Source organism: Triturus cristatus, chromosome 3_1 (assembly GCF_964204655.1).
Source record: "Triturus cristatus chromosome 3_1, aTriCri1.1, whole genome shotgun sequence".
NCBI lineage: Eukaryota > Metazoa > Chordata > Amphibia > Caudata > Salamandridae > Triturus > Triturus cristatus.
The window spans coordinates 309,894,346-309,921,334 of record NC_140583.1 but is presented as its reverse complement, the minus strand read 5'-3'; the positions used below and the strand labels follow the sequence as shown (position 1 = coordinate 309,921,334).

At 44.5% G+C, this 26,989-nt stretch overlaps 1 protein-coding gene and 2 non-coding genes across 3 annotated transcripts in view; all 3 read left to right on the top strand.

Moving 5' to 3' along the window:
• Positions 1-26,570, top strand: part of RPS17 (ribosomal protein S17) — a 38,498-nt gene extending 11,928 nt beyond the window's left edge. The window contains exons 3-5 of the mRNA XM_085643998.1: positions 5,240-5,345; positions 8,054-8,119; positions 26,443-26,570. Coding sequence (XP_085500124.1) covers positions 5,240-5,345; positions 8,054-8,119; positions 26,443-26,523 — 253 coding nt within the window. The 3' untranslated portion in view covers positions 26,524-26,570. The remainder of the gene's footprint in view (positions 1-5,239; positions 5,346-8,053; positions 8,120-26,442) is intronic.
• Positions 4,265-4,395, top strand: LOC146860162 (small nucleolar RNA SNORA71). Its single transcript, XR_014979383.1, has one exon. It is a non-coding gene; the product is annotated as a small nucleolar RNA SNORA71 (small nucleolar RNA).
• Positions 8,769-8,901, top strand: LOC146860161 (small nucleolar RNA SNORA71). Its single transcript, XR_014979382.1, has one exon. It is a non-coding gene; the product is annotated as a small nucleolar RNA SNORA71 (small nucleolar RNA).
• Positions 26,571-26,989: the final 419 nt, after the last annotated feature.

The following is a 26,989-nucleotide window of genomic DNA, read 5'->3' as shown; positions in this document are numbered from 1 at the left end:
TTCACTTTGGGTAGAGGCAGATCACCTTTCTTACTCCCTTTTATGGAAAATGTGTGAACTTCCTACTATTCTGGGGTTAGACTAGGAAATTGATATGCATTTTTTAAAAACTCTTTTTCTTGCTTTGTGCTCAGCGAACAAATCAACCAATACAGAATTTATATGGATTTTTGAATGATACCGTACATTTTGTTCGTTACAGGAGGGAGCAAAGGAAAGATCTTTATCGTAAATGGTTCTACTTCTCTAAGGCCCCCAACACTCCCTTTACAGACCTCGGTACACCTGCCAGAACCCCCAAATGTTCTCCCTTTTCCTGGGGCACCCTCTACCCAGATATGTTGTGTTCTGCCTGTTGACACCAGATCTGATTTCGAGACCCGAGGGAGGTGTAGAACCTGGAACGTATCGCTGCTTCCCTTGGGAACTGTATGGTTTCAGTCCATTGCCTTCAGTGCTCCCAGTGTGTCAGGGCAGTTTAGTACTTTCTTGTATATTAATGGAATTACCTTTTTGAGTCGGGATCTGTCAATAGCCGGTCTTCAAGGGAAGGGGTGCTTCCTCTAGGATCACTCCTTAACGAATATAGTTTTTAAGGGTGTGTCCTAATTGGAGATATTTCAACCACTCCCCATGTCCGATTTCATATTCCTTTTGTAGAGTGACAAACGTGATGTATGCTTGTCCTCTCCAGGCTGGTTCCACTCTGTCGCTAAAAACCGTCATTCACGCTCACCAATTGAGCCGACCAGTAGTAAGCTTTGATGTCGGGGACTGCCAACCCACTCTTGTATACTCCCTTTTGTAGTTTATTCGGAGCTATTCGTGGGGCACTTTCGCCCCAGAGCAGTGATCCAAGTTCGGCATCAGCTTTTTGAAAGGAGTTGTGGATTTCATACGGTATGTTTTGTAGTGTATATAGTAGGCGTCAGAGCGACATCATCTTGAATGGGGCTGCATGGCCCATTAAAGTGAGGATAAGAAACCACCAGCGATTGGCGTCCCTTATAAATCTGTTCAGCTGCACCTCTGTGTTCTGATGGTAGAACTCCTGAGGACTTCTTGTTATGTTTATACTTGGATATTTAAAGCCCTGAGTCTCAATTGGCACCCTGCATCTAGATTGTAGTTGGGTGTACCTCCCACCAGTGGATACTTCAGAGATTTGTGCCAGTTGATGCAGTATCCCTAATAGTCTCCGTATATGTGTAAAATCTGTAATACTGTTATCAATGGATTGGTTTGATCTCCTGACATATAACAGGATATCCTCCGCATATATGTATGAGAGAGGTAATTACTTTACACAGACGTATAGAGGGCTTTTACCAATACTTTGACCTTATAGTTGAGTAGCGATATTGGTCTGTACGACCTGCATTCCAGGGGGACTTGCCCTCCTTGGGGATTACAACAGTTACAGCCGTTCTCTGGTCATGAGGGAGCACACCCTCCTCCCTGGCTCCCATATACATATTAAGAAGGTGTTCTGCCGCTTTGTTGAGCATGCTTTTAAGGAAATTGATATTATTTCTTAAGGTGGCATACAACACTGGTGCAGGTGAAGAAAGGTCTGACACATTGTTAAATTGTCTGCACCACAAGCCAGATTCTAAATCTGTTTGTGATTCCCTCCAATTCCTTACAAATATGGGACCATTTCCTTCTTACTATTGCGGTTTAAGTGCTTATAAAGTGTGTAGCACAAACAATCATAGCATGGAGATGTGAACTGTATGGAAGATGACAGCAACGACAGGATTGTAATTGTATGGCACAGGGCAGGTTTCTTTGTACAACATACAGTTTACTTATTGGTATTTAGAACAGGGTTGATCAACATGCTGGGTCCTGCAGAAGCAGATTTGTAGATAACCAAAGTAAGATGAGATTGCACACATGTGGACCTGGACTTTCCATGTGATTGTGTATCCTGATAGTGTAGCATGGATCGTCTCCACTGGATCGGTGTTTTAGAAGATCATGCTACAGATTTCTCCACAAGGCTGGTGAGGGAATAGTGTGCCTGCTTGTTACAGCTCCTCTCTGGACGCTGTGAATAACCTGGCTAGAAGTGAGCCTCTGTTTTGGGGTTTCCTGTGGCATCCTCTTTGGTAGTGTGGGGGGTTTGTGTTTTCAACATCAGTCCATTTAGTCGTGGGCACTGGACGGTGGGGAGGGAGGGAGGGGGTTAGGGAATAGGGATGGGGGAGGGGCAGTGTTGGGGTGGGGGGAAGGGCGGGGGAGGAAACTCTAAAGCGGAACGCAGACACCCTACTATGTTCGCGGCAAAAATACAGATCGAATTATGGTTCAGTATAATGGTACCCTTGATGTCGCTGCCCGGCCTCCGGGATGTGGGCTTACAAGCTGTGTACGACTGCCTAAATGACCATGTGAAATATGGCACCGGCAGTAGCGGTGCAGAAAAAACAAGAATGTGCGATGCTTATTATATTGTTCTGCAATAAAAACGTTTTTTAAAAATAAATAAATCAGTCCATTTAGTGTCTGCTCAATGCTTGCGTAATCTTTATGCACAGATTTATAGACTTGTACATGCATTAAATTCTTTTTTTGTTGTTGCTCACATTGAGTACTAACCATGGGTTACATTGTAAGCCACCACCACCAGAAGTTAAGCTTTACCACTTCATAGTTGACTTGCATCTGTTGTGGTGCTTGTGGCTGTCATCTTGTGAATAGCAGTTGTTGTATTGCTGGTAGTTGATCCATAGTAAATTGCTTTGATAGCCTATACCTATGTATTACCACACTATAATTAACAAATCTACCTTTGCATACCATCTTATATTGAAAGTGGTATTTATAACTGCGTGTAGTCTTCAATACTACTTGCCATGAAAACTGTTGTAAAGGTAACTAATCCTGTTTTTTGAGTGAACATACCCCCCCCCCCCCCCCCCCCTCAGATGTGTGTATATTATAAAATTCTCTTTGGCGCTGCTTGACACAGCTTCACCAACTGTTCCCAAAAAAGTCCCCAGGTGATGCATGTAGTGCATAGAAAGATTTGGGTCCGAGAAAAGGGTGGGGGGAGTCGGAAACAAGTTTTCCCCGCGTTAATATCCATGGACATTTTAGACACTACTACAGCCTGAATCGCATGACAGAATTACACCAAATTGAACAGAAAGGTAGCTCTTGGTCCAGAAAGACCCGTTTATGTTTAGTGTAGATCGGCTCTGTAGTTTTCGATATATTAATTGAAAATCATATAATGTTCCCCTAGGGGCGCTTATCCTTGTAGGATTCATGAATCCATGTGCACGCAGCAATGTTACGATTGGCTGGCGGCAACCTGAGAGGCAAGTTGCAGCTGCCATTTTGTTCATCGGGACTCTGTTCCCAGCGGGGACAGTAAAGTTGAAAAGTGACCTGCGAATCCTGGATTTGGGCGGTTCCAGAACACAAAAACAAAATTACTCATAGACCCCCCACACACTCGCATAACCACTTGCACAACCACTCGCAGACCCAGACAAACACCCATAAGGCTACTCTCACAATCATAGGGTCACATGCCACTGCCACTCTCACACTCTGACCTTCAAAAGCACCCACACAGTCAGTCATACAAGCATGCATACCCCCAACACTCATGCTCTCACTTACAATTACTCACTCACCCCTAACAGTGAAGTTGCACTGACGTTTTAGTTTGGAAATGGCGTTTAAAAAAAAAAACATAGAAATTCACAGGGGAAAAAAAACAAAGGTTAGAGGGGCAAGATGTTACCTGCAGAAAACCATCGAAATTTAACCGTTCTAGGTAATCTTATCCCAAGACAGTATAAATGATGCATTCATGATACAAGTGCAAATATATCGAAATTTTCATGACGTTTGGAGCATTTCAAAATTTGGTTGTATTTCATAAAGATAGAACAGTGTGCTAAATTCTGGCAAATCACTTCGCCCTCTCCCTAATGCATTTATTTTGTCAATACATACCAGTGTATTACTTGAGGCTACCAGTCATCCCTACTGGGTTTACTTTTTTGTACTTTCTCTGCTCCTACAAATCAAGTTGAGGATGCCAACTTTTATTTTTAGTCTCCCAATTTCAAATTACGTCACGTTTACAGATTTTAAAATGTTCTGTTGTACTTTTTGTATCCCTAGGGTTAAGTACTGCTGTATCTAGACTGCAGAATCTGATTTTCATTTGATATTACTAAATGAATGCTTAAGTTAATGCTTGGTTTTCTTTAAAGCAACTGTTTGTTTCTTTGTGATTTTAACCTGCATCGAAAGTGGTCATGGTATTCGGTGACCTGGTCATTGATACTGCAGGGAGAGAAACTTTGTAAGCATTTCCCGTGTTTGAAGGGTCTCTTGACTATCCCTAACAAACCCTGTGACTTTCAGACAATTAAACTGATCATGCCCAGGCTCATTGAGGACTTTTATATGCTCTATTCAGTGAAGGCTTGTTTAATTTGTGTCACTGCTAGTGGTGGACAATAAATTCTGTTCCGCTGACTGAGTTCTCAGAGTTTTGCCCATGCCACTGTACTCTTGTACAGTAGAGTTCTGGCAAAACTGTACCAAATGCTGCGTGGCAGTTTTTTCCCCTCATGCGTGGCTCGCCAACAGTAAGTTGGGGGGGGGGCTTGAGTGAGAACCTGCATATCCTAGCATGATGTTCAGGCACTACGACGGCACTTGGCGTGATTGCCTCACTTCGGGCGGTATCGCTCATTCACTGATAGCTGTCACGTATGTAGAACATCTACTCTAGCGGCGGCAGCACCAACCGGTGTGCTGTGTGGTGCAGTTTTGCGCTGATTTTGGCACTAATCAGCACAAGCAGCACATGTGCTGGATTCCGCCTACTCGTGGAGCTCTGCGGAAATTTGCTGGTTTAAAAAATAAAGTTTTATGTAACTTCACTGAATTCTGCAACTGAAACCTTTCCGGCAATCTCTAGATTGGTTGGGTGTGTGTGTAGATGGTATTCTTTGTTGCGTTTTTTTTGTTACATGTTTAGGGCCCCCTTTTTAAATCCTGGCTATAGAATCTTTGCTCCAAGATACGTGACCTCTTTGTATAATGTTGGTAAAACCATACAGTTGGGTATGTTGAGTGGTACTCTTGCTAGGTATGTGGGCTCTTAACCAGGCCGTTGAACACTGATCCTGTAATGGGCAAAGGAAGCTTTAGCTAGAACTTGGTAATTCCTGTTGATTAAAACTGTTGTGTACTCTTGGTGCAGGTATGTCACGCATTTGATGAAGCGTATCCAAAGGGGCCCGGTCAGAGGCATCTCCATCAAACTGCAGGAGGAGGAAAGAGAAAGAAGGGATAACTATGTCCCTGAGGTATGTTTTCCTCTAACACCCGCAAAATACTTCTATCTGTACAGTAGCATTTACCATGTAAAATTTTCCAATTTTGCCTTAACGTAGTTTGTGCAAGTTGCTCCACTGACAGTAATTTCTGCATTTACCGTACTTTTTCTGGAGTCTTTGTATGAAGCATGTAACTTTATCTGTTTGAGTGCAAGGAATTTTTTGGTGGCTATTATACCCATAATACAAGCCCAGCAAATTAAGCAGTGTGTAATTAAAATAAATGGTTGCTAAAATGTGTTGAAATATAATTTTTTTTAAACCGCACCAAGCTTACTGAGATTCAAGTTGAAAGGGGTAGACTACGGATTTGCATTTTCCCTTGCATGTGAAAATTAGCAGTGCTAAGGTCTAGGCTTTGTATTACTATTTTTCAATGCCAACAGTACTAGAAACAAAAACCTTGATTGTGCTAGCAATCAAATTAACACACAGTTTTACAGATGTGTGCCTTCTGTATGGCTGTATATAAGTTTAGGCAGTATTATTGTGGTAGATAAAGTGGTTTTGCAGTGTGAATCTTTTCTGTATTCACATGCTAGTGGTTGCAATTTTCATTCCTTTTTTCAGTCTTCATTTAGCAGTAAAATATTTATTCTTTAATTAAAGCATTTACTACAATCCCGTTTTCAATGAAGGTACATGCCTGAAGTTTTCTGCTTTTATTGTGCTACCCTAATTCTTTGTCATTGAAACACTGTATTCGTAGTCTCATGAGGATTCGAGTATCCAGCTGGGAGACTCAACATCCATCCGCCAGTTCACAATCTGCATTCAACCAATAAGCTATGATAATTGATCTCACTTTAGTTTGATCAGTGGTTTTATGTTTGGACTATTGCAATATCATCCATGTTAGCCTTCCCAAAGCACAAAAGACCCATATAAGTTTTGAATGGACTAGGCTTGTCCCCGCACAAAAAATGAAACCCCAAAACGTAGAAGGTAGACCTTGGAGCAATAATAAACAATTGTGAAGTGATATTGAAAGTTTTGCATTAGTCATGCACAGATTGTGGCCTGTAACAGTTTTAAGTTAGTCACTTTATTGGAGTAATTGCAGAGGAGTCTTCTGTTTGCAGCTAAACTTAGGTTGAACTACATTACCTGCGAGTTGATGTTGACTCACTGGCTTCTGATACATACAACGACTTAGTTTAAAGTTCTGTGCTCAATACCCCTGACTTTCTGGAATTTCGCGGTTTGCCTCTGATCTCACCCCACTTCCCGCCAAAGAACCATCCAGATCTAAAATTGGATAGATACGCTACAAGTTGTGGTGTAGTCTACTGACGAAGAATTCTCAAGTCTTTAAATCCTATCTTTGGACTGCTGTTGACCTAGCTGAAATCTAAAAACTGCAGCGAGTTCATGGAACAGCAGTATAAACCCCCCCCCCCCCCCCTTTCAAGGAAGCCTTTTGGGAATCCAAGTCTGAGGTCAGTCGCATGGCAAACCAAGGCACTCTTGGGATTACTGGTTTTCCCTTGGCAACGAATCTAGTCGCGCCCGCCCAGACTACCCAACCCAGCTATTGCATTAGTAAGATGAAAGACCGTCTATTCCGACACCTATGGCTTTTTGTAATAGCAGGAACCTTTGTGTTACTATCCCTGTTTCTTCGAAATTGTCACCAGGTTAGACATTGCACCTTAAAAAAAGGTCTATACATTTGTGCTCCCTAACCTCTTCTTTCCGAAGAGGATTGATTTATGGGCAGTTAAGTCTCTGCAGCGAAGTACTCCCAGTTTACAACATACAAACACCACTGGTGATTATCTCTAGCAAAACATGCTGCTCAAATGGAGCTTCAGCTTATTATCTTGTTTTTGGAAACTACAGATATCTATCTCATCTCCCCGCTTTCCAAATAAGATTGTTTAATGTACTGGGAGCGGTTCTGGTCATTTAATGTAAATCTGTATATAGGAGCTTTGTTCTAATCAGTAGACTTAAGAACCTGAATTGGAAGTGACCAACGTACTTTATGGCTTGGTCATTGATAGTGCAGGAAAAGACACTGAAATATTGTCTGGTGTTTGGAGAATCTGATCCGGATTCCTATCGATCCCTGTAACTTTCATACACCGTTCCTCCTGTAATTTATGAAACTACACGTGTGCACACTAAATCGGGACTTTCCCTCCTAATGGCTTGTGCTGCTGAAGGCCAGCATACCTCATTCAACCTTTGACTGTCACCTTAAAGTGTTTGCTGTAGTTCTTGCTGTTAAATGCTACAGTAAGTCATGAAACGTTGGTACTCCTTTCCTTCCAAGTTACAAATAAGTGACACGGGGGGTCACTATGCAACTACAGTTTTGCAGCTAAAACCTGTAAATCATAAGGGCTTCATGTACAGTAGGAAATTTCCCTCAGTTTTTCAGTTTGTGTATTCCTATTAGTAAGCACTGATTCAATTGCTGAAAGTAAGTGAAGGAAAGGCCAGCTGTTTTGGTGGGATCTAGCTACCTCTTGTCTCTCCTCTGCATGGACTGTAAGTTGATGGTCCTGATTGTTTGCTGAGACTCCACAGTGATTGCACAAAGCTATATCGAGGGTCTGTTCCTTTGGGTGGCAAAGCAATGCTATTCAATTAAAACTGGTTGCACCTGTTGGCATGAGCCACGTGCACTGCTCTTGATTTGAAGTGTGATCACTGCCTTTATATATTTATAGGTCTCTGCCCTCGACCAGGAAATCATTGAAGTCGACCCTGACACCAAGGAAATGCTGAGGCTGATGGTAGGTATTGTACGCCGAGTGTGGAGAGTGTTGGTAGACCTGACAGTACTGCCTGACTTTATCAAGAACTAAACTAATGTTAAATATCAATTGTTTGGCAGTGTTTAGTAGTCTTGTGCCTGACCTTCATTGCAATTGAGCTTTGACACTGGTTGCCTATAGATAAACTTTAAAACTGTTTGACAGTTGTTTACTTTGGGGTCTGTTTCTAGGAATAGCTTACTCTGAGTAGTCCATATAGTTTTACAGATTTTTTTTTAATTCAGTATATTCCTACTATTTTTAACCCCTTCAGCGCTGCGCGGATTCCCGCGCGGTGCTGAAGGTTCTGAGCGCGGGCGGGGCCATGACGGAACGGTTCCGTCATAAGCACAGCCCAACCGACGTGCATGACGGAACCGTTCCGTCATAAGCGTCGAAGGGGTTAAGAAATTAGTTACAATATTGAGTGTCTGCTGCCTGCAGACCTGTACCTCTACATGTTGGAGCGGGGTAGGCTTCCGTTCTCATTGATATAAGACTGATTACTTTCAGGTGCTGGGTTATTGCCTTTTGGTAAGATGATTGGGGATGTAAGTTTCTAGGTCTCTGCACTGTGTTCTAATGAGACGCAGCAGGTTTTATTGCCACTATTTGTCGCACTCCGCGAACCTGCATCGAAAGTGATCTTGGTATTCGGTGACCTGGTCATAGATAATGCAGGCAGAGAAACGTTTGAAAGATTTTCCCGTGTTTGCAGGGTATGAACATCTATCCCTACCAAACCCTGTGACTTTCGGACAAATTAGTTGTTGGTGATTATGCCACCCACACACGCACAGTCTCCAGGCATGGTGCTACCTTTTAACGTCTGCATGCAGTATGTTGTATCTTGGCAACACTGCCCCTTTAACACTATCAAATGATGCAGGGAAAAATGTGAGCATCTGACTAAACTAGAGACAGTTACTATCTCTGAAAGCAGGATTCTTCAAAGTCCGTCCTGGCGGGCTGCACCAGTGCCAAATTTTTAGCCTATCTCCATTTAGATAAATGTCGTTATCTTAAAAATCTGCCATGGATCCTGCCCTACAGGACCGACTTTGGAGAACCCTGCATAAAATGAACCTGCATCTTACATGTAGATGCAAATTATTATTATTTTTTTTTTGCATTGCAATAGGTCTCTAATTTGCAAGAGTTAAAGATATTGGCATTGTAAATGACAATGCCTTTTATTCATCTGATTCAAAAACTAACACACAAATAAAAGGCATTGTCATTTTTAATACCAATAGCTTAAACTCTCGACCTGGGAGGGGTGGGGGGGGGGGAAGGGGGGGGGGAGATGAGATGAGATGTTGTTGGGCGCGGGAGATCCGGGAGTGCAGAGTACTAGAGCCAATGGTGGGCTCACGCCTTTGTGTGCCGCCCGACTCCAGGCGTGCGGCCACCATTGTCTCGCACTCTGATTTTAAAAAAAATTAAGAAAAGTGTCAGCCTCCTAGTTAAAGTGGGCCGCGCTTGCAAGACATTTAAATATAGATTAAAAGGTGCAAGCTGGGTTTTAAATGACGCGTCCGCCATTACTAAAAAAAAAAAGAGAGAGAGAAAAGCGGGCGCCGTGCCGCATTACAGGAATGCATGTCGGTGGTAGAATAGGGGAAATCCTTCAAGAAATAGTGCTCACAGTTTAAATAAAACATACCGAGTAACACAAGTAAAAAGGCCAGTCTTCTTGGGATGTTACAAATGTAGACAAGACAGTACTAAGGAGGGACTACTAAGCCTATTCATGAATCAAAAGCAACCATTTAGAAAGGGCAGTAACAGGAGGCAATTGAAAAGATGGGCGCAGCTTCAAGTCCTTACCTGAATACAGCATGCCTCGCAGAGCAGCGCATGCCCCATCCCACGCTGGACCTAAAAAGGGCAGGGTGACTTGTGACCCAGTATTTGAAACTTTACAAACTTTCCATTCAAATGAATTCTAACCCCATAGACATGCCCTTTCCTCTTCTGTGAAATCAAAACTTGTGTTGGGATCCACCTACTGTAGGAAAGAGCCCCTTTTTGCCTAATGTTGATGCACTTTGAGTGTGCCCAGGGTTCCTGCCAACCAGGTACCCAGGGCTTATGTTCTTTCCCTAAACTGTACTGTTTCAAAACCCAATTGGCAACCTTCTTGCTACATGGAAGTCCCTTGTAAAAGGTACCATGGGTACTAAGGGCACTGTAACCAGGGAAGGCCTCTAAGGGCTGCAGCACTTATTGTACCGCCCTTGGAGGCCCTGTCCCTTTATACACGCGCACACACACACACACTGCCTCTGCAGGCTGCGTATTTTGGTGCCGAACAAAGTAAGTCTAAATGGCACACATCCCTGTGTGCCATTCCTGCAATCCACTGCCCTGACATAGGTAAGCCACCCCTCTAGCTGGGTGCACTGTACCAGTGGTGAGGGTACAGGTGCATGAGCCTTGTACCCCTACAGTGCCTAAGCCAATTCTTAGACATTGTAAGTGCAGTAATGGCAAAAAGAGTATATGGCCTGGGGGTTTGTCATAACTAGCTCCACAATGACTCTATTGAAAACTGGAAAGTTTTATATCAAACTCGTCAGCACATTAAACCCACACCGATGCCAGTGTCTGATTTAATGAAAAATGCACACCGAGGACATCTTGGAGATGCCTCCTGAAAAACGACCTAGCTTGTCCTGGCTGAGTGGTTATTCGCCAGCTGCCACCACCATACATGTTTCTGGACTCCTGGGTCGAGAGCCTGCCGCTCTCTGGGTCCCGAAACAAAGCACATGCTGGGGCGAGGTGCCAAGCAGCCTCCCCTGGGATTGGGTGGATCTGTCCACAAAGGAGAAGCTTCACAGGCCCGCTGCCTTTGTGAGCTACCCCAGCCATTTGCTGCTCCCAGCAAATGGCCACCACTGGTTCTGACCCCCACTTTGGGTGGAAGAATCTGCGGAAAAACCAAGTTGGGAGGAGAGGTGTGCCCCCCTCTCAGGTGGGGGAGGCGAGGTGAAGCGCAACTCTGTCCCTGCCATCTTGGGGGGGGGGGGGGGTGGGGGCGCTGGGGCAGCCTACCAGAGTGAGGCTTATGCCCCATTCTCACTGAAGGGTGGCATAATAGGGGGTGTATCCACCCCATGGAAGGGACCCATTGGTCCCAACCTGTAACGCCCCTAAATCTATCGTTATGAGAAACCCTGAACCTTGCCGCCTTAGACAAGAAACAAGGACCGAAGAGCTGTGCTGGAGAAGAGTACACCAACTGACTTGACCACAGCCCGACAGACCTGCTACAGTAAAATCCTGGTGTCCTGCAGCCAGCAGCCCCCAAAGAACCCGGAGGACCAGCCCTTCCTTCCCAAACCAGATGGTCTCCTGTGAGCACCGGATTTGCTCACCCACAGGCAAATCCGTGAGTCCGCCCCAGACGCCAGAGTTCGATTGGCGCAACACCCCGAGGAGGTCTCCGATCCTGACCTCTGATCTGGTGATCACTGACCTACCTCATGTCTCCAACCGACGTCTGCAACCCCTTTCTGTAGGATCCCGCGACTGGCACCAGTAAGAAAATCCCGACGCCAAGACACCCCTGCACCAGACGTCTTATGGCCTTGGGTGGCCCAACCAACGGTGTCCTGGCATCCCAAGTCCTAATCAACTTAGGAAAATCAAACGAACAATGATGGCCAGGGGAACTTGCAATCGCACAGACTAGTTTGTAATTGCCCACCTCAAATTATGGTTTGCCACCGTACAACCACAAATATTTAGGCATCAAACGAAAGCTCTGAGAGGCAACATAAACAAACTTTAAAATATTGGAGGCACAGATGCACATGAGACGAGAGAATTTCAGATTTTGGTCCTTTATTTCTGATGTTTGAGATGAATAAAAAAAAACCTATACAGCCAACCAGTTTCACCCGTGGCGGGCTTCTTCAGGGCTGCAATATATAGAAATACAACATACATTACACAAAAGGAACTACCAACAGATATAATAATAAAAAAGAAACAATCCACTATCAACGGGCGACTCAGGTTAAAACAAAACCATACATTAAATAGACAATAATACACAATCAAATATTAATTATCAACCAATACAATCTGTTCGAGTTGGACAACTTGACAGCTCAACATTCAGGTTAAATGGGAGGGAGAAATAATCACAATAGTGTAAAAATGACAGAAATGTTAGTCAATATGAACAAACCATATCCAGTTTAATTGACAAAATGTGGGGTTCCATTATTTAAACAAAACATTTTTCTAAAGTTCGTCATGGCCCAACTTATCCTACATACAGGAACCCTCCACTTACTATGCAAGAAGGAGAGAAGCTCCTCTGGAGATATTTTTTCAGTTTCAGCACAAGTAGTGAAGGGAGACTAACAACCCACTAGATATATAAAAAGAACAGAGAAAAGGGAAGAGAAGGCAAAAATTCTAAATCAAACCTACTTTGACATGAATCGTAAATAGTTTAGTCCGCATCCTCTGACTAACAAAAATCACAGGCTGCATCAACTTTGCCCCATACCTGTATGTGCCAAAAAAGTCTTTAGTGTAGTCCAATATTGGCAAACCATTTTAGAGCGTGATATTCCTCCAATGAAGAGCCTCAATGTGGTGCAGCAAAGTAAGATTCCTCACAGAGAGCCTAAATAAAATGCTACACCAATAGCCAAGGAGAGAAAATAAATGTATAAATGCATAGACGCCAATGTGCTAGTAGCCAATGGCACTAGTGTGAAAAGATCCCCAAAAGCAAATCGCCCTGAAATGTATTCAGAATAAACATGAAAAAGAATCCGAAACAGATTTCAGAAAAATAATTTTCCGCGAAAAGATCACACAATACCAGTTTTGGCAAGAGTAAAGCCCAAACGGCATTAAAGGTGTGGAACCGTCCCCCACATCTTAGAATGTACCTAAAAAGAATGCAAGAAAAAACAGCCAAGAATCATCAATCTACCCGTTGTCTTAACTAAAATTTAATTTGCTACCAACAATCCACAGTTCGTTTCATTGTGGTAGCGCAACATAGCAATCAATGAGCTAAAAAGAGGCCAATTATTTGTACCTTGCATGAACACAGGAGGTAAGAAAGTGGTTTTGTTTCCACAAATTCAGATTTTACTCAATTAAGAAAGGGGGAAGGAAAAAGAAATTTGAACACCAGACATATGTAGAGAAACTACGCGTAAGCCATGTTGAAAAGTAGATGTAAAAGTTGAGCGTTCAATTGGTAAAATAGTTCATCACTTCATAATTCTAAGATTTAGCACGATGAGGTCATCCAAATTACTTAAGTGAGAGAGCAACTTACACAGAGAATGAAAAGTACTACAATCGCCGAACAGGGCTCGAAACACTAACGTAACGATAAGAAAAGAGAAAAAAGCTTAAGCAACAGCCAGAACTGTGACCCCTGTTAAACACTAAATGTTCCTCATTTAGTTGCAAAGAATTCATGTCAAATAGGTTTATATACCGTTGACAAAAATGGCACATACTACAGTTTCCGTGAAGTACTTAAACCATCAGCATTGCGTCAAACTGTAAGATATTGCCCTAAGCAAAAAAGGGTTATGTAACCTCCTAAAACACGAGGGTGTATAAAAGTTTAACCTCTTCAGTGCCCATGACGAGATAGTCTCGTCATGGAGCACGGTTGCGCTGTGCCCATGACGAGACTCTCGTCATGGACCCCACCCACTAATGCAACGCCCGGCACAGGAGGGGGAAAGGGCGTGGCACTGAAGGGGTTAAACTGCTCAGCAACTCGTGTACCGAGCCACTGAATAGAACAAAAAGTACCTATTGACTTAACACGCAAATCTGTTACAAAAATATTTAAACTACTTCGTGGTTTACCCAATCTGACTAGCAACAGTATAACATTTCAAGGTAACTAATAAGGCAGTATATGCAAGCCGCTTTCCAAATAGAATGCAATTGCACCCCACGTATCTTTTTCCTTCATCTCGACGCCGCAAATTTGATTCGTAAAAAACGTCAGCACGGGCACTTAATCTCATACATCTTTAAATAATCAGCCGAAAAGAGACTAGAGCGCTTAAAACGGAAATACGGACCGCGGAACAGGAACCTACCATTCCACTTCCGTATTTAAGAGTGAAGATTACTAGAGTGAGAACTCAAATAATATTGCAATGTTTATGCGGGAAAGGCGGACTGTGGAGTCAAATATACACTTCCGTTTTCTAACCAAATAAGTTTCATTTGAAAATTCCAACTTTTTTGGGATAAACGGATGACATTAAAACAAATATGCAAAGGAAAAGGGGATAACATTTGAAAATAATTTTTCAACGGAAAAAACAATTCTACTAAACGCATGAAGATCAAAAAGTTGCACAAAACTAGTGACAGAACAAGTGAGGGACAAATGTATGTGTGTGTATATATGTATGTATATCTCTCTCGTGCTAGTAGGCGCAATGCAATCACTGTTGGCCATATCCATAGTCACTGTATCGTGATATAACCAGCTTTAATTTGCACCATAACATGTTATTTCACAGCCTCCATTTGCTTGATCTTTCAGATTTATATTTATTCTCGTTGGGGTTTCAAATTCATGAATACTACTTGCAGACCGAAAATCACAAAATAATTATTAGCATCATGTTTGAGCACAAAAGGAGAGTCTAACAATGTATCGTAGAATGGATCGGTATCAATCTGCAAGTCCTCTGCACCCTCAGCTAAACATGAAGTTCCATGGCAAAGTCATAAGGACACATACCGTCTTTGCTATCTATTAAAAGTCTTCAAATGGAAACTTCATTTAAGACCGAAACAGTACTAGATGAAAACAGAACAAACAAGCATTGGCATAGCGAATAGTTCTCGCCTTTAGTACCTTATAAGTGTTTAGTCATGCAACAGTTGATGTTTCACCAAGGATATTGTGCTGCATAACGAAATACTTATAAGGTCCCAAAAGCGAGACCTATTGGCTATGCCAATGCTTGTTTAGTTTTTCTTACTGTAATGTTATAGCTGTGATCAATGCATCTGTGGAGACTTAAATGTGGCTTTTTTCACCCGGTACACTGGTCTGTGTTGATTTGGCCCCCTGGGTCCGGGTCAGTAAACACTGAAAGATCCACTAACCGCTCTCTGCATTTTGGTCTTCAGCTCGTTGTAGTTGTTGCTGAAGCAGTGCTGACTCGGGACAAGTGCCCGTGTCAAGGGTCAGAAAAGGCCAGTGTTGCGAGCCGTGGATCCTAGGAGATAGAACAGTTCAACGACACCAGTCCTGCCTTCTCTGCAAACGACGGTGTATCAGTCGGCGCTCTGCACGGGCTGCCAACAAGTGGCTCTCGGTGCTGCACATGCCTGAAGAGAGGGTCGGCTCTGCTCACTAGTAGGAGAGACACTGCCATCGGGGCATCTGGTGCAGTGGTACCGGGTCAGCCGGCTGTTTCAGTTATTTTAAAAGCTGCCTGGCAGAATCGTATAGACTCCATGCATGTTTGGGGTCTGCTTCGTGTTAACTCTTGAGGGGCGGGCGTGCTACAAGAATAAGTGTGAAACTGAGAGGAAAGAAGTGAAAGACAAGCATTTGCAATGCAATAGGTCTCGCATTTACACGAGTATGCTATTGGCATTGTAAATGACAATGACTTTTTTAGTTTAGTTTTAAAAACTAAAACAAAAATAAAAGGCAGTTATTTGCGATGTGAATAGCTCAAACTCGTGTAAATGCGAGACCTATTGCATTGCAAATGCATGTTTTTCTTTCTGGACTAGCGCTGGGAAGCCCCGTTTCTGGGACAGCTACGTGCTCTGTACATTTTATAAAATAACTTAAGATCTTGGTCTGCATGAGCTGCGCATTAAATGTCGAGTTCTATGCTTATCCCGGCTCGAGGCAACGAGGGCAGAGGACTTCTGGTGGCTCTACAATGTGTGTTCGGCGGTGTAAGAAGGAAACACTGCGCCGCCTCTGCTGTCTTGGAGTGCGGCCTCTGAGCAAAGGGTCAAGACCAAGCAGCAGAGTGGAGTGAGAGAATACCTAAAGCACTGGCACATTTCCGTTCATGCCTGCCACTGCCCTACACTAAAACACATTGAGCAGTTGCCAATGTATCTGTCTATAGCACAGCTGTTGGAGTCCCTTACCTGGCTTATGTTGCTGGTCCATGCTGCCTTTTACTGCCGAGATGGCGCCAGGAGCACCACGGTGAATGGAGGCACGTCAGCGGCTTCTACCACAATCTTGAAATCTAGATGTCCGAACACGTGCACCGCGCCTTTTGCTAAAAAACAATCGAGGGAGAAATAAAGGACAAGCCGCATGCGCTGCCCACCCCTTGCGCTCACCGGCTGCATGCGCCGCTGCTATGTTTAGGTCAGGCAGCGATGCGCAAGACAAAGTCCGAACAGTGCTTCCTAAAACTGTAGTTGGTGGCCGCTGCTTCTGGACTACACGGAAGTCAGGTGGGCCAATGAAAACAAATGTAAGAAAAGTGAAAACACTAAGTCTATGGCAAGCAGCTGGAGAAACTACTGGCTGCTTGCCAACATAGAGATTACTTTAGGTCTCGCTGAGACAGCGCATGCAGCGCGTGCGCTGCCAAGGCGAGACCTAAAAATGAGAGGATGAAAAGCAAATACGAGAAGAAGTGACAAAGTGAGATGGAGGTAAGAATAAGCAAGAAACAAATGATATAAGGAGGAAACTTAATTGGCCAGAAACAGGGGTGTCTGGAGGGGCACAAAAAAGGAAATGAAACCAAGTGAGAAACACGAAAGAGAAATGGGGGGGGGGGTTATGAAAGAGGGGAGAGATGGATGGAGAAAAGGAGTAAAAGCCAGGTAGAATGGGCAGCCGGTGCCACATATGTATTTTAATACCCACCTGGGGACCACTTTCCTTTCTTGCATTGGGGCACCCGACACCCAGGATATTCCTCTGCTGAAGATCTCTGGGAGGCAGACACGGCACATCTGCATTTGTACCCCAAGCCATGGCCTTCTCCTGCGACTACTGAGATTACCCGGGTGTTTGTTCCCAGGATGGGCATTTGGAGGCATGTTCTTTTTGATACAGGTTGTGGTAATTAAATGTGGTAATAAAAAAAAATTTAAATATCCAACATTATATTCAATGCAATGACACATGAACGCCATGTATAAAACGAAATGAGTGTCACTCACGTAAATGATTATATATATATATATATATATATATATATATATATATATATATATATATATATATATTCCTTTCAAAGTCGCCCTGCATCAAGAAACGCACTCCACCAGCTGTAGGTTTCATACCCTTTATTTTCAAAAAACAGGAGTGCAAATCCGACTGATCGTGTCCACTTGCCTAATGCATTTCGGAGCCATCGTGCTCCTTCCTCAGAGGCATATTGTCAGCACACCATTTTGGGTTTCCACAGTTCCTTACGTCACTGCACCATTTATATCGACCTCCGGTGTGTCCAATTTTTTTGAGGTGCACGCTGGGACTTGTGGTACGGTACCCGCTTGTTAGCCTCCAGTGGCTTTTGTGCTTCACAATTAATTTGTGGACTAACAAGCACACAGCCACTGGAGGTGTTTAATGGGGGTATTGAGACCACAAGTCCCAGCGTGCATGGCGAAAACTACTAGAAGAGGCACACCTGAGGCCAATAAATGCATGCAGAAACGCTAGGAGTTGTGGGACCCTGAACTTGATGTGCTGACAAACGGCCTCTGAGGAAGAAGCACGACTGCTTTGAAACGCGTCAGGCCACATGGATACAAAATTCGAATTTGCAGCGCTGTTTCATTTAAATAAAGGGTTTGTTAACCAACAGCTGGAGGAGTGCGCCTCTCATTGCATGGGCATCTTTGAAGAAAATTCTACGCGGCAAGTCCAGCCGCGGAGAGATCGCACCGCCCCCTACACTGTGCTGGGGATCGTCTTACCGGCATTGTCTGGTTCAGCGACGGCGCAGCTGTTACTAGAGCAAGGAACAGAACTTCAAATCCGACGCTAACTGGAGGGCGATGAGTAATCCATTACTGGTTTGCCAAGCACACAGCCACTGGAGGTGTTTAATGGGGGTATTGAGACCACAAGTCCCAGCGTGCATGGCGAAAACTACTAGAAGAGGCACACCTGAGGCCAATAAATGCATGCAGAAACGCTAGGAGTTGTGGGACCCTGAACTTGATGTGCTGACAAACGGCCTCTGAGGAAGAAGCACGACTGCTTTGAAACGCGTCAGGCCACATGGATACAAAATTCGAATTTGCAGCGCTGTTTCATTTAAATAAAGGGTTTGTTAACCAACAGCTGGAGGAGTGCGCCTCTCATTGCATGGGCATCTTTGAAGAAAATTCTACGCGGCAAGTCCAGCCGCGGAGAGATCGCACCGCCCCCTACACTGTGCTGGGGATCGTCTTACCGGCATTGTCTGGTTCAGCGACGGCGCAGCTGTTACTAGAGCAAGGAACAGAACTTCAAATCCGACGCTAACTGGAGGGCGATGAGTAATCCATTACTGGTTTGCCAAGCACACAGCCACTGGAGGTGTTTAATGGGGGTATTGAGACCACAAGTCCCAGCGTGCATGGCGAAAACTACTAGAAGAGGCACACCTGAGGCCAATAAATGCATGCAGAAACGCTAGGAGTTGTGGGACCCTGAACTTGATGTGCTGACAAACGGCCTCTGAGGAAGAAGCACGACTGCTTTGAAACGCGTCAGGCCACATGGATACAAAATTCGAATTTGCAGCGCTGTTTCATTTAAATAAAGGGTTTGTTAACCAACAGCTGGAGGAGTGCCCCTCTCATTGCATGGGCATCTTTGAAGAAAATTCTACGCGGCAAGTCCAGCCGCGGAGAGATCGCACCGCCCCCTACACTGTGCTGGGGATCGTCTTACCGGCATTGTCTGGTTCAGCGACGGCGCAGCTGTTACTAGAGCAAGGAACAGAACTTCAAATCCGACGCTAACTGGAGGGCGATGAGTAATCCATTACTGGTTTGCCAAGCACACAGCCACTGGAGGTGTTTAATGGGGGTATTGAGACCACAAGTCCCAGCGTGCATGGCGAAAACTACTAGAAGAGGCACACCTGAGGCCAATAAATGCATGCAGAAACGCTAGGAGTTGTGGGACCCTGAACTTGATGTGCTGACAAACGGCCTCTGAGGAAGAAGCACGACTGCTTTGAAACGCGTCAGGCCACATGGATACAAAATTCGAATTTGCAGCGCTGTTTCATTTAAATAAAGGGTTTGTTAACCAACAGCTGGAGGAGTGCGCCTCTCATTGCATGGGCATCTTTGAAGAAAAAAAAAAATATATATATATAGATATATATAGATATATATAGATATATATAGATATATATAGATATATATAGATATATATAGATATATATAGATATATATAGATATATATAGATATATAGATATATATATATATATTTAATTCCTCCATGCAGACCAGTCCTCGCTCTTTTACATGTTTTAGGTTTTTCTGGAACTACTGACAAACGCTATATAGAGGATTGTTGGATAATTTACTGCATTTTATTAAGAAGAGCATTGCTAGTTCACATATTCAATTACCCAAAGGGATACAACTAATACCGAAGACGAAACCCAATAGAAAATACTAAGAAATATTCAAATGTCTTAAATATAACACGAAAAGGGCCAACTAAAGAAGTGTTTTTGGTGTATGAGTGCATCACGTCTACCCCGGTGGCATTTGATGCATTTAAAAGATGAAGCCTCTGTGCTGTCTATTGTAACTTGTCCAACAACGCATGGGGAATTAATTAACCGAGCTCCCCGGATTTTGGGCATGTAACAAAGTGTAATAAAATGTATTTTAGACAACGTGGGCAGAGATAATTTTGCGAGCACTTATAAATGACAATCCTCCCTCTGAGTCTACCCCGATAGGTAACCGATACTGGCCCGAAGGGGATGTAAACCTAGATTCAGGACCCAAAATCGCCTAGGGCCATTTTATTGTTGCGGTTCGAATCTGCAAACTGTTTGCGCCCCAATTAAACCTGCAGGTACCTTTCCACAGTTCTCACGTGTATAATTAAACCTAGTAATAGTCGCGCCTGCTATTTAAAGCCTTTAGCAAGGCAGCGCCAAGCCATTGTCATTAAAATAATTTAAGTCCGTTGACGGATTGATATTCCGTTGTGCTCCGTGGCGCTGAAGTCTTAAATGTATCCCACGGGTTTGGAACCTCTGAGGTGCACGGCCAGTGTACACCCCTTAGCACAACCAGCGGGACTCTGGTAAATTGGATCAGTGTTTCATCCTGAGATCGTTTAAGTTCTCATTTTAGCGCCCACATTTTTATTGCACTCAGTGCGCGTGTTCATTGGACCACTGACATTGGTCCTAAAGTGTACGAATACCTCAAGGGTTGTGCGTGTTCGATAGGACATTGCCCCCAATGCCGAAAATTCGTTTTGGGTATGATCCGTGCACTAGAATTATGCGGCTTGTGGCATGATCAAATTGTGTCAGGGTGGACTAAATTATGCGGCGTAATGCGCCACACTTTGTGACAGTATTACTTTATTTTACACAGTAGCGGTCTCTGCCAAAATGTTTCACCGATTTTAACACCCACATAAAACAATTGGCAACTGAAAGGTGACCAATCAACCTCTGCCAAGAGCCTTCCATTGCATGGAAACATGAGTCCTTGCAATTTTAGCAACTTTTGATCAGTTTGGGCTAGAAACATTTTTGGGGTAAATTCTGAAGAATATGTAGAAAATAATGGATTATGTGGAATATGCGGCAAGCCCACAATTATACCTAAAATGCCGCGGCCACAGAAGCGCACAATTCCTGTGACCCCGGATTATACATGAAACTTTCAAGAATTCTGCAAACTGGTGGTCTGGCGAAGGCGTGGGGGTAAATTAAAAATTTTGTAGCAAGTGCGGCGTGCAAACTCTTGTTCTCAACCACTGCAGGCCTTGTTGCCTTGCAATAACGCACCATTGCATGTTTTGTTGTCACCTCCACAAACCCTCCCCTACAAAGTGCATTAATGGTGTTTTTTATCCACGCCAACCTGGTTATGTTGTAAGGTTGTTTCGCTGTGTCAGTGCCAGGTATTATGTACTTGAAGGGAGACAGGATGGCTGGTTACAGACAGTCTGAGGGATTTATGGTGCCTTGCACTTCATTTGCGCCGTACCCCTACCCCATTACAATCCATCCAGAAAGCACAAGTCTTGAATGATAAGTGCACATACTAGTCAAAGTGCTGCTGATAGGCAATGCTGAGGAGTTAAAAGTTGATAGTACTGTGCGAGGCCACCGGTAAGCAAAGGTGACTAAGTTCACAAGTTGCTGTCCGGGTGCAATCGAAGAATCGTGCTTGAACTGTAAACATCTTAAGCAAAAGCGCGGGAGCCCTGATTGCTTCAAAAGTAAAGGAATAGAAAACAATTTTTTTTCCCTATTTCTTTACTTTTGAAGCAATCGTGGCACCCGCGCTTTAGCTTGAGATGTTTACAGCCAAAGGCCAAGTGCCGCGATTGAAAGCAAAATAAATAAAGTGAAAAATGGCAGACCCACTTTTTTTTTCCTTCTATTTATATACTTTGGTTTTATCGCCGCACTTGCGCTTCAACTGTAAAGATCTTAAGCTAAAGTGGTTGCTGCGAATGGTCCAAAAGTAAAGATATTGAAACAAATGTTTTTTCTATTACTTTACTTTTTGAGCTGTCGTGGCACCGCGCTTTAGCTTAAGATCTTTACAGTTAAAGCACAAGTGCCGCGATTGAAACCAAGATAAAGAGAACAAGAGAGGAAAGCCAGATGGCGCCTGTGCGAGAGGAAAGCCAGATGGCTTCTGTGCGCGTAACCGCATGCTTTAGGCCACACAAGTGTGTGGTCGGATTTTTTTTTTTTTTTTGTTAATTCTTTTTATTGAACATCAAAAAAGGTCATGTCGTACAAATCGGTTTCACATTACAGGGTACCGTGTCATTTACAAGCAGTGGTATTGCTTATCATGTTTTCGAAATTTACAACAATGTAACATGTAGTTGGTTTCAAATAATCAATTGTTCGTCAAGGAAAGGAACATTGGGGGGTTCGCACACTCCCCGATACACATTCCACTTAGTCCAGATTGCTATCCACTTCCGGGGGCATCAACGGGCAACGTACACAGTTTTCTCCCTTGCCATACACCAATCCATATTCTCTTCCATCCTTTTACCGTCGGTGGTGCTGCAGCCCCCCAGAGTCGCGCTATATTTCGCTTGGCGGCCATCTGCCCAAGTGTCACCCAGAGCCTCCCTTTTAAATTCAAGTCTGTGGGCTTCCAGATATTCAAAAGGCATCTTTTAACATCCAGCCGAAGGGTAAACCCCCCAGACCACACTCATGCATTCGAGTATTTTTCTCCCGTATTTCTGTATCAGCGGACACTCCCAGATTACATGCAGGAAGGTACCCTCCAGTCCGCACCGTCTTACACATTCCATCTTCACTTCTACCCATGAGCATTTGCTGCCGCCCGAGAGGTAGACCCTGTGTACAATTTTTTTGTTGTATCGACCTCAATTTCGCCGAAATGGCGACTTCTCTAGGGGAGGAGAGTGCTTCTTGCCACTCCTCGTCATCAATTTCCAGACCGTCCCTCCCCCATCTCTCCCTAAGTGCCCGCAAAGGGTCTGGAGTATGATGGAAGAGTTTTTTTGTATGTGAGGGATATGCTTCTGTCTGGGAAGTGTCCGTCAAGCAATCTATCCTCGAGAGAAGATTCTGGTAGTTTCGTTCCAGCTGGAAGGTTAGCCTGGAGGGAGTGTCTGATTTGCGCGTACCTAAAATATTCCACGTCGGCCATCTCGTGCGTTTGTTGTTGCGAGGTGAAGGACACCACCCCATTGTGCCCCCAGAGGTCCCTGATATGAGATACCTATGAGGTCCCACTTGTCGAACCCTTTAGTACGCCCTAGTGTTCAGAGTCCCAGAGGGGAGTCGCGAGCGTGAGTCTGTTGGCCCATCCCAGGTTCCGGTTAACCACATGCCATAGTTGCACCGTGTGTCTGGTGGGTCCAGTAAGCGGAAATTTAGCCAGCCTAGAGTAAAGTGCTCTTGTAAAGTCTCCTCCCGGTAGCAGCCATCTATCCGTACAGTAGGCTGGATCGTCCCCGCTTCTGTACATACATTGGTTTATGACGGATAGTTGCGCTGCCCAATAGTACTTTTTGATGTCAGGAAGGGCAATACCCCCGTCATACCATCCAAGAATTAACTTCCGGAGTGCTATGTGCGGTTTCCCGTCCCATAGTAAGTCCCTTTGCAGGGCTTCGACATCTTTAAAGAAAACGTGTGGGACTGGGTCAGGGTAATTCTGAAGGGCGTATAGAAAGCGGGGCAATGCCATCATTTTGAAAAGCGCTGCCCGCCCAAGGAGAGACGGGGGTAGTGTTTTTTCCATGTGCTGGTGTCCTGTCTAAACCGCTGCATGGGCGGGAGGAGGTTCCTCTCATACCGTATCCTGGCATCTGTGGTGACGAATACGCCGAGGTATTTGAATCCCTCGGCCGCTATCTGGATTGGGCAGTTCCCGGTCAAGGAAGGGGCCTTCCCATGGAGGACATACAGCAATGACTTGCTCCAGTTAATTTGAAAGCCCAAGTTTCTTCCAAAACTGGCAAAGATGTCTAACACCACCCTCCGTGATCGCGAAGGGGAGGCAAGATGGAGAAGGATGTCGTCGGCATATAGTGAGATCTGGTCCTCCCATCCATCGGTCCATCGAAGTCCCCGGACTGAAGCATCCCTTCGTGTCCAGGCTGCGAGTGATTCAAGGGAGAGTGCGAATAAAAGTGGCGAGAGTGGACACCCCTGTCTGGTCCCCCTTCCCAGTGTGAACACGTCAGATTTTGTTGTTGACCGCCACTTGGGCCAGCGGCTCCACATATAGAAGCTGCACCCACCCTATAAAATTAGGGCCGAAGCCCATCTTTTTAAGGACTGCAATTAGGTATGCCCATTCCAAAGTATCGAACGCCATAGTTGCATCCAATGAGACCACTATCGCGTCTTGCTGGATGCTGGAGCAGCGCCCCAGCACCCCATGGAGACGCTGCAGATTAAGGTCCGTATTTCGGTGAGGCATTAAGCCCGATTGGTCTGGATGTACCAGCTTGGATATAACCAGCCGAAGTCTATTGGCCAGAAGCTTGGTGAGTATCTTGGGTTCTGCGTTTAACAGGGAAATCGGTCTGTACGAGGTGCATTCATCTTTTGGCCTCCCTTCCTTGGGAATGGTAACCAGCGTAGCTATACATTGGTCTCTTGGCAGTTTCCCCTTTTTCCTGCTGTCCTCGTACATACTTTTCAGGTAGGGCGCCATTCTATCTGGCTTAAGCTTGTATAATTCAAGGGGAAGGCCATTGGGGCCCAGCGCCTTGCCTGTGCGGAGATCTCTTATCGCTTTAGCTAATTCGTCATTTGTGAGAGCATTCTCCAAGGCTTCACAATCGTGCCCAGAGAGGACCGGTAGATGGATATCTGCTAAGAAGTCAAAAGTCTTCTTCCGTGAGTGCCGAGGCCCTAAGATACACTTTCTCGAAGTGCGTTGTGAACTCTCTGGCTATATCGTGAGTTTCAGTGAGAGCCCCCCCGCACTACTTTTTAGTTCCGATACCACTCTTTGCGCCCTCTCTTTTTTGTCCAACCAGGCTATCGTTTTACCCGCTTTGTCTCCCTGGTCATATAGCCACCCGTCTGTCTCTCGCAAGGGTTTTCGCAGCATCAGTCGCAATTGCTTTATACTCTGCCGCTTTTATTTGCAGTTGGTGAGATATGGCTGGGTCCACGTCGTGCCCCGCCCTCTCCTCCAGGCGGAGGTCGCGTTCGATCTCAACCAGTTGCTTTTCTTTGTCTTTGCGCCTTCCCGCCATGGCTGATATGGCGTGTCCCCGTAGGACCGTCTTAAACGCTTCCCACAGAGTAGTGGGGGAGTTCACTGTATCTTTGTCTAAGAAATATTGATCAATTGCACGCACCAGCGTGGATTTGGTATCTTGATCGTTTAGGTACCAGGGATTTATCGGCACGACACAGCCAACTTTCTTCTCTCCTATAGTGAGGTGAACCCATGTGGGGGAGTGGTCCGAGACACCCCTCGCTAAATGCTTGATTTCATGCGTGGTTACGTCATCTTGAAGGGGCGCGAGCACGTAGTCAATCCTCAAGAGGGTATGGTGCGATCCCGAAAAAAACGTGTATTCCCGCAAAGTGGGGTGGCGCCGCCTCGGGTGGCGCCGCCTCCAAACGTCCATTAGGCCAAACGCCTCAAAGTTGGGGAGCCATTGTTGCCCTGTGCCGATGTTCCGCGGTGGTTGTCTGTCCAACACCCCGGTTGCAACAGAGTTAAAATCTCCCCCAATCACGAGATGCCCCTCAGGCAGGGAGAGAAGAAGTGTACCAAAATCCTTATATGATTGTACCTGGAGACCTGCGGGGATGTAAGCCGCCACTAATGCGAGTGTGCGCACCTCCCCAAGACCGCTGCCAAGCGGCCCAACGTATCGGCCCACGTGTGTTGTACACTGAAGGGAAAGGTGCGCCTGAGAAGGATACCCACCCCTCGGGACCCTGATGTGAAGCCGGCGTGTGCCGCCATTACGTAACCCCATCTATTAAGCGCTTTACAGGAGTTACCGATTAGATGTGTCTCCTGGAGCAGTGCAGCATCTGGCAAGTGTCTCTTAGATAGCCTGTCCTGGTAATAAATGTTTTTAATCATTAGTGTCAGTTTTCTTGGCAGTATCCTGTCATCTGGTGGTTGGATAAGGGTTTGTCCCCGTTTGAGTCAAATATGTGTTGCATACAATTACTATAGGTTAATGCACAGCAGATCACGTCAAGTTGTTGTGTACATAATTTGACCTTTTCTGGTGTTCTCAGTAAAACGCACCATAAGTCACTAGCCTTTACCATCATACGAATTAGAACCCAGTCTTCAATATGAATCTTCTGCCACTCATAAGTATCCTATCTTTTTACATACCCCTAGTACTTTTTGTAATCATCCTGATTAAGTTATTGCAATAGAATAGACGCAATAAAATCAGGATGAGTTTCTTAGCACGATGGCGATATTTCAAATACAGTACATTTTAAACGTTGTTTGAACTGTTAAAAAGAAATTACAGAACCTCTGTCCTTTTTTTTTTTTTTTTTTTTTTTTTTTTTTTTTTAAACTGCTTTTCTCAATCGAGTTATTCTGTGATCTAATCCATGCTCTTCTCTTTTTTCAGGATTATGGTGGTCTGTCCAATCTGCAAGTCACACAGCCAACTGTGGGGATGAACTTTAAACAGCCCAGGGGAGCTATTTAACAGTCTTTGTATCAGTGTTTCAAATAAAATTGGGTGCAAAACTCAAATTCTGGTGCTGTCTTAATTCCTGTGGCTAGACTGAATTTGAATCCATGGGCTCTGCGTAAGTGATTTTGTTACAAGAAATCTCTTCTTGATTGTCATGCTGTATGATTCTGCCATTCAGTGGTTGAGTCAGGAAATGTTTGTATGCAAAACTTCCTGCTCTTGATGGGTGGAGCCAGAGTATGATGTCTAATTAAGCTCATAGTTCTCCCTTGGTGTTCACCATTTTGGATAGCATTTATCTGCTGTTGAGTTAGGTGGTGCACAAAGATCTCCCAGAGAAGGTGCTCAAAGTTCAGCAAGAGAACAGAAGCCGTTGAAAGCATCCGAGACTAATGTTGGATTGAGGTTTTGGGGAATATTTTCGGGGTAGTGTTAAGACCTAGTCTGAAAATAATTGAAGCTGGAGATTGCTACTCCT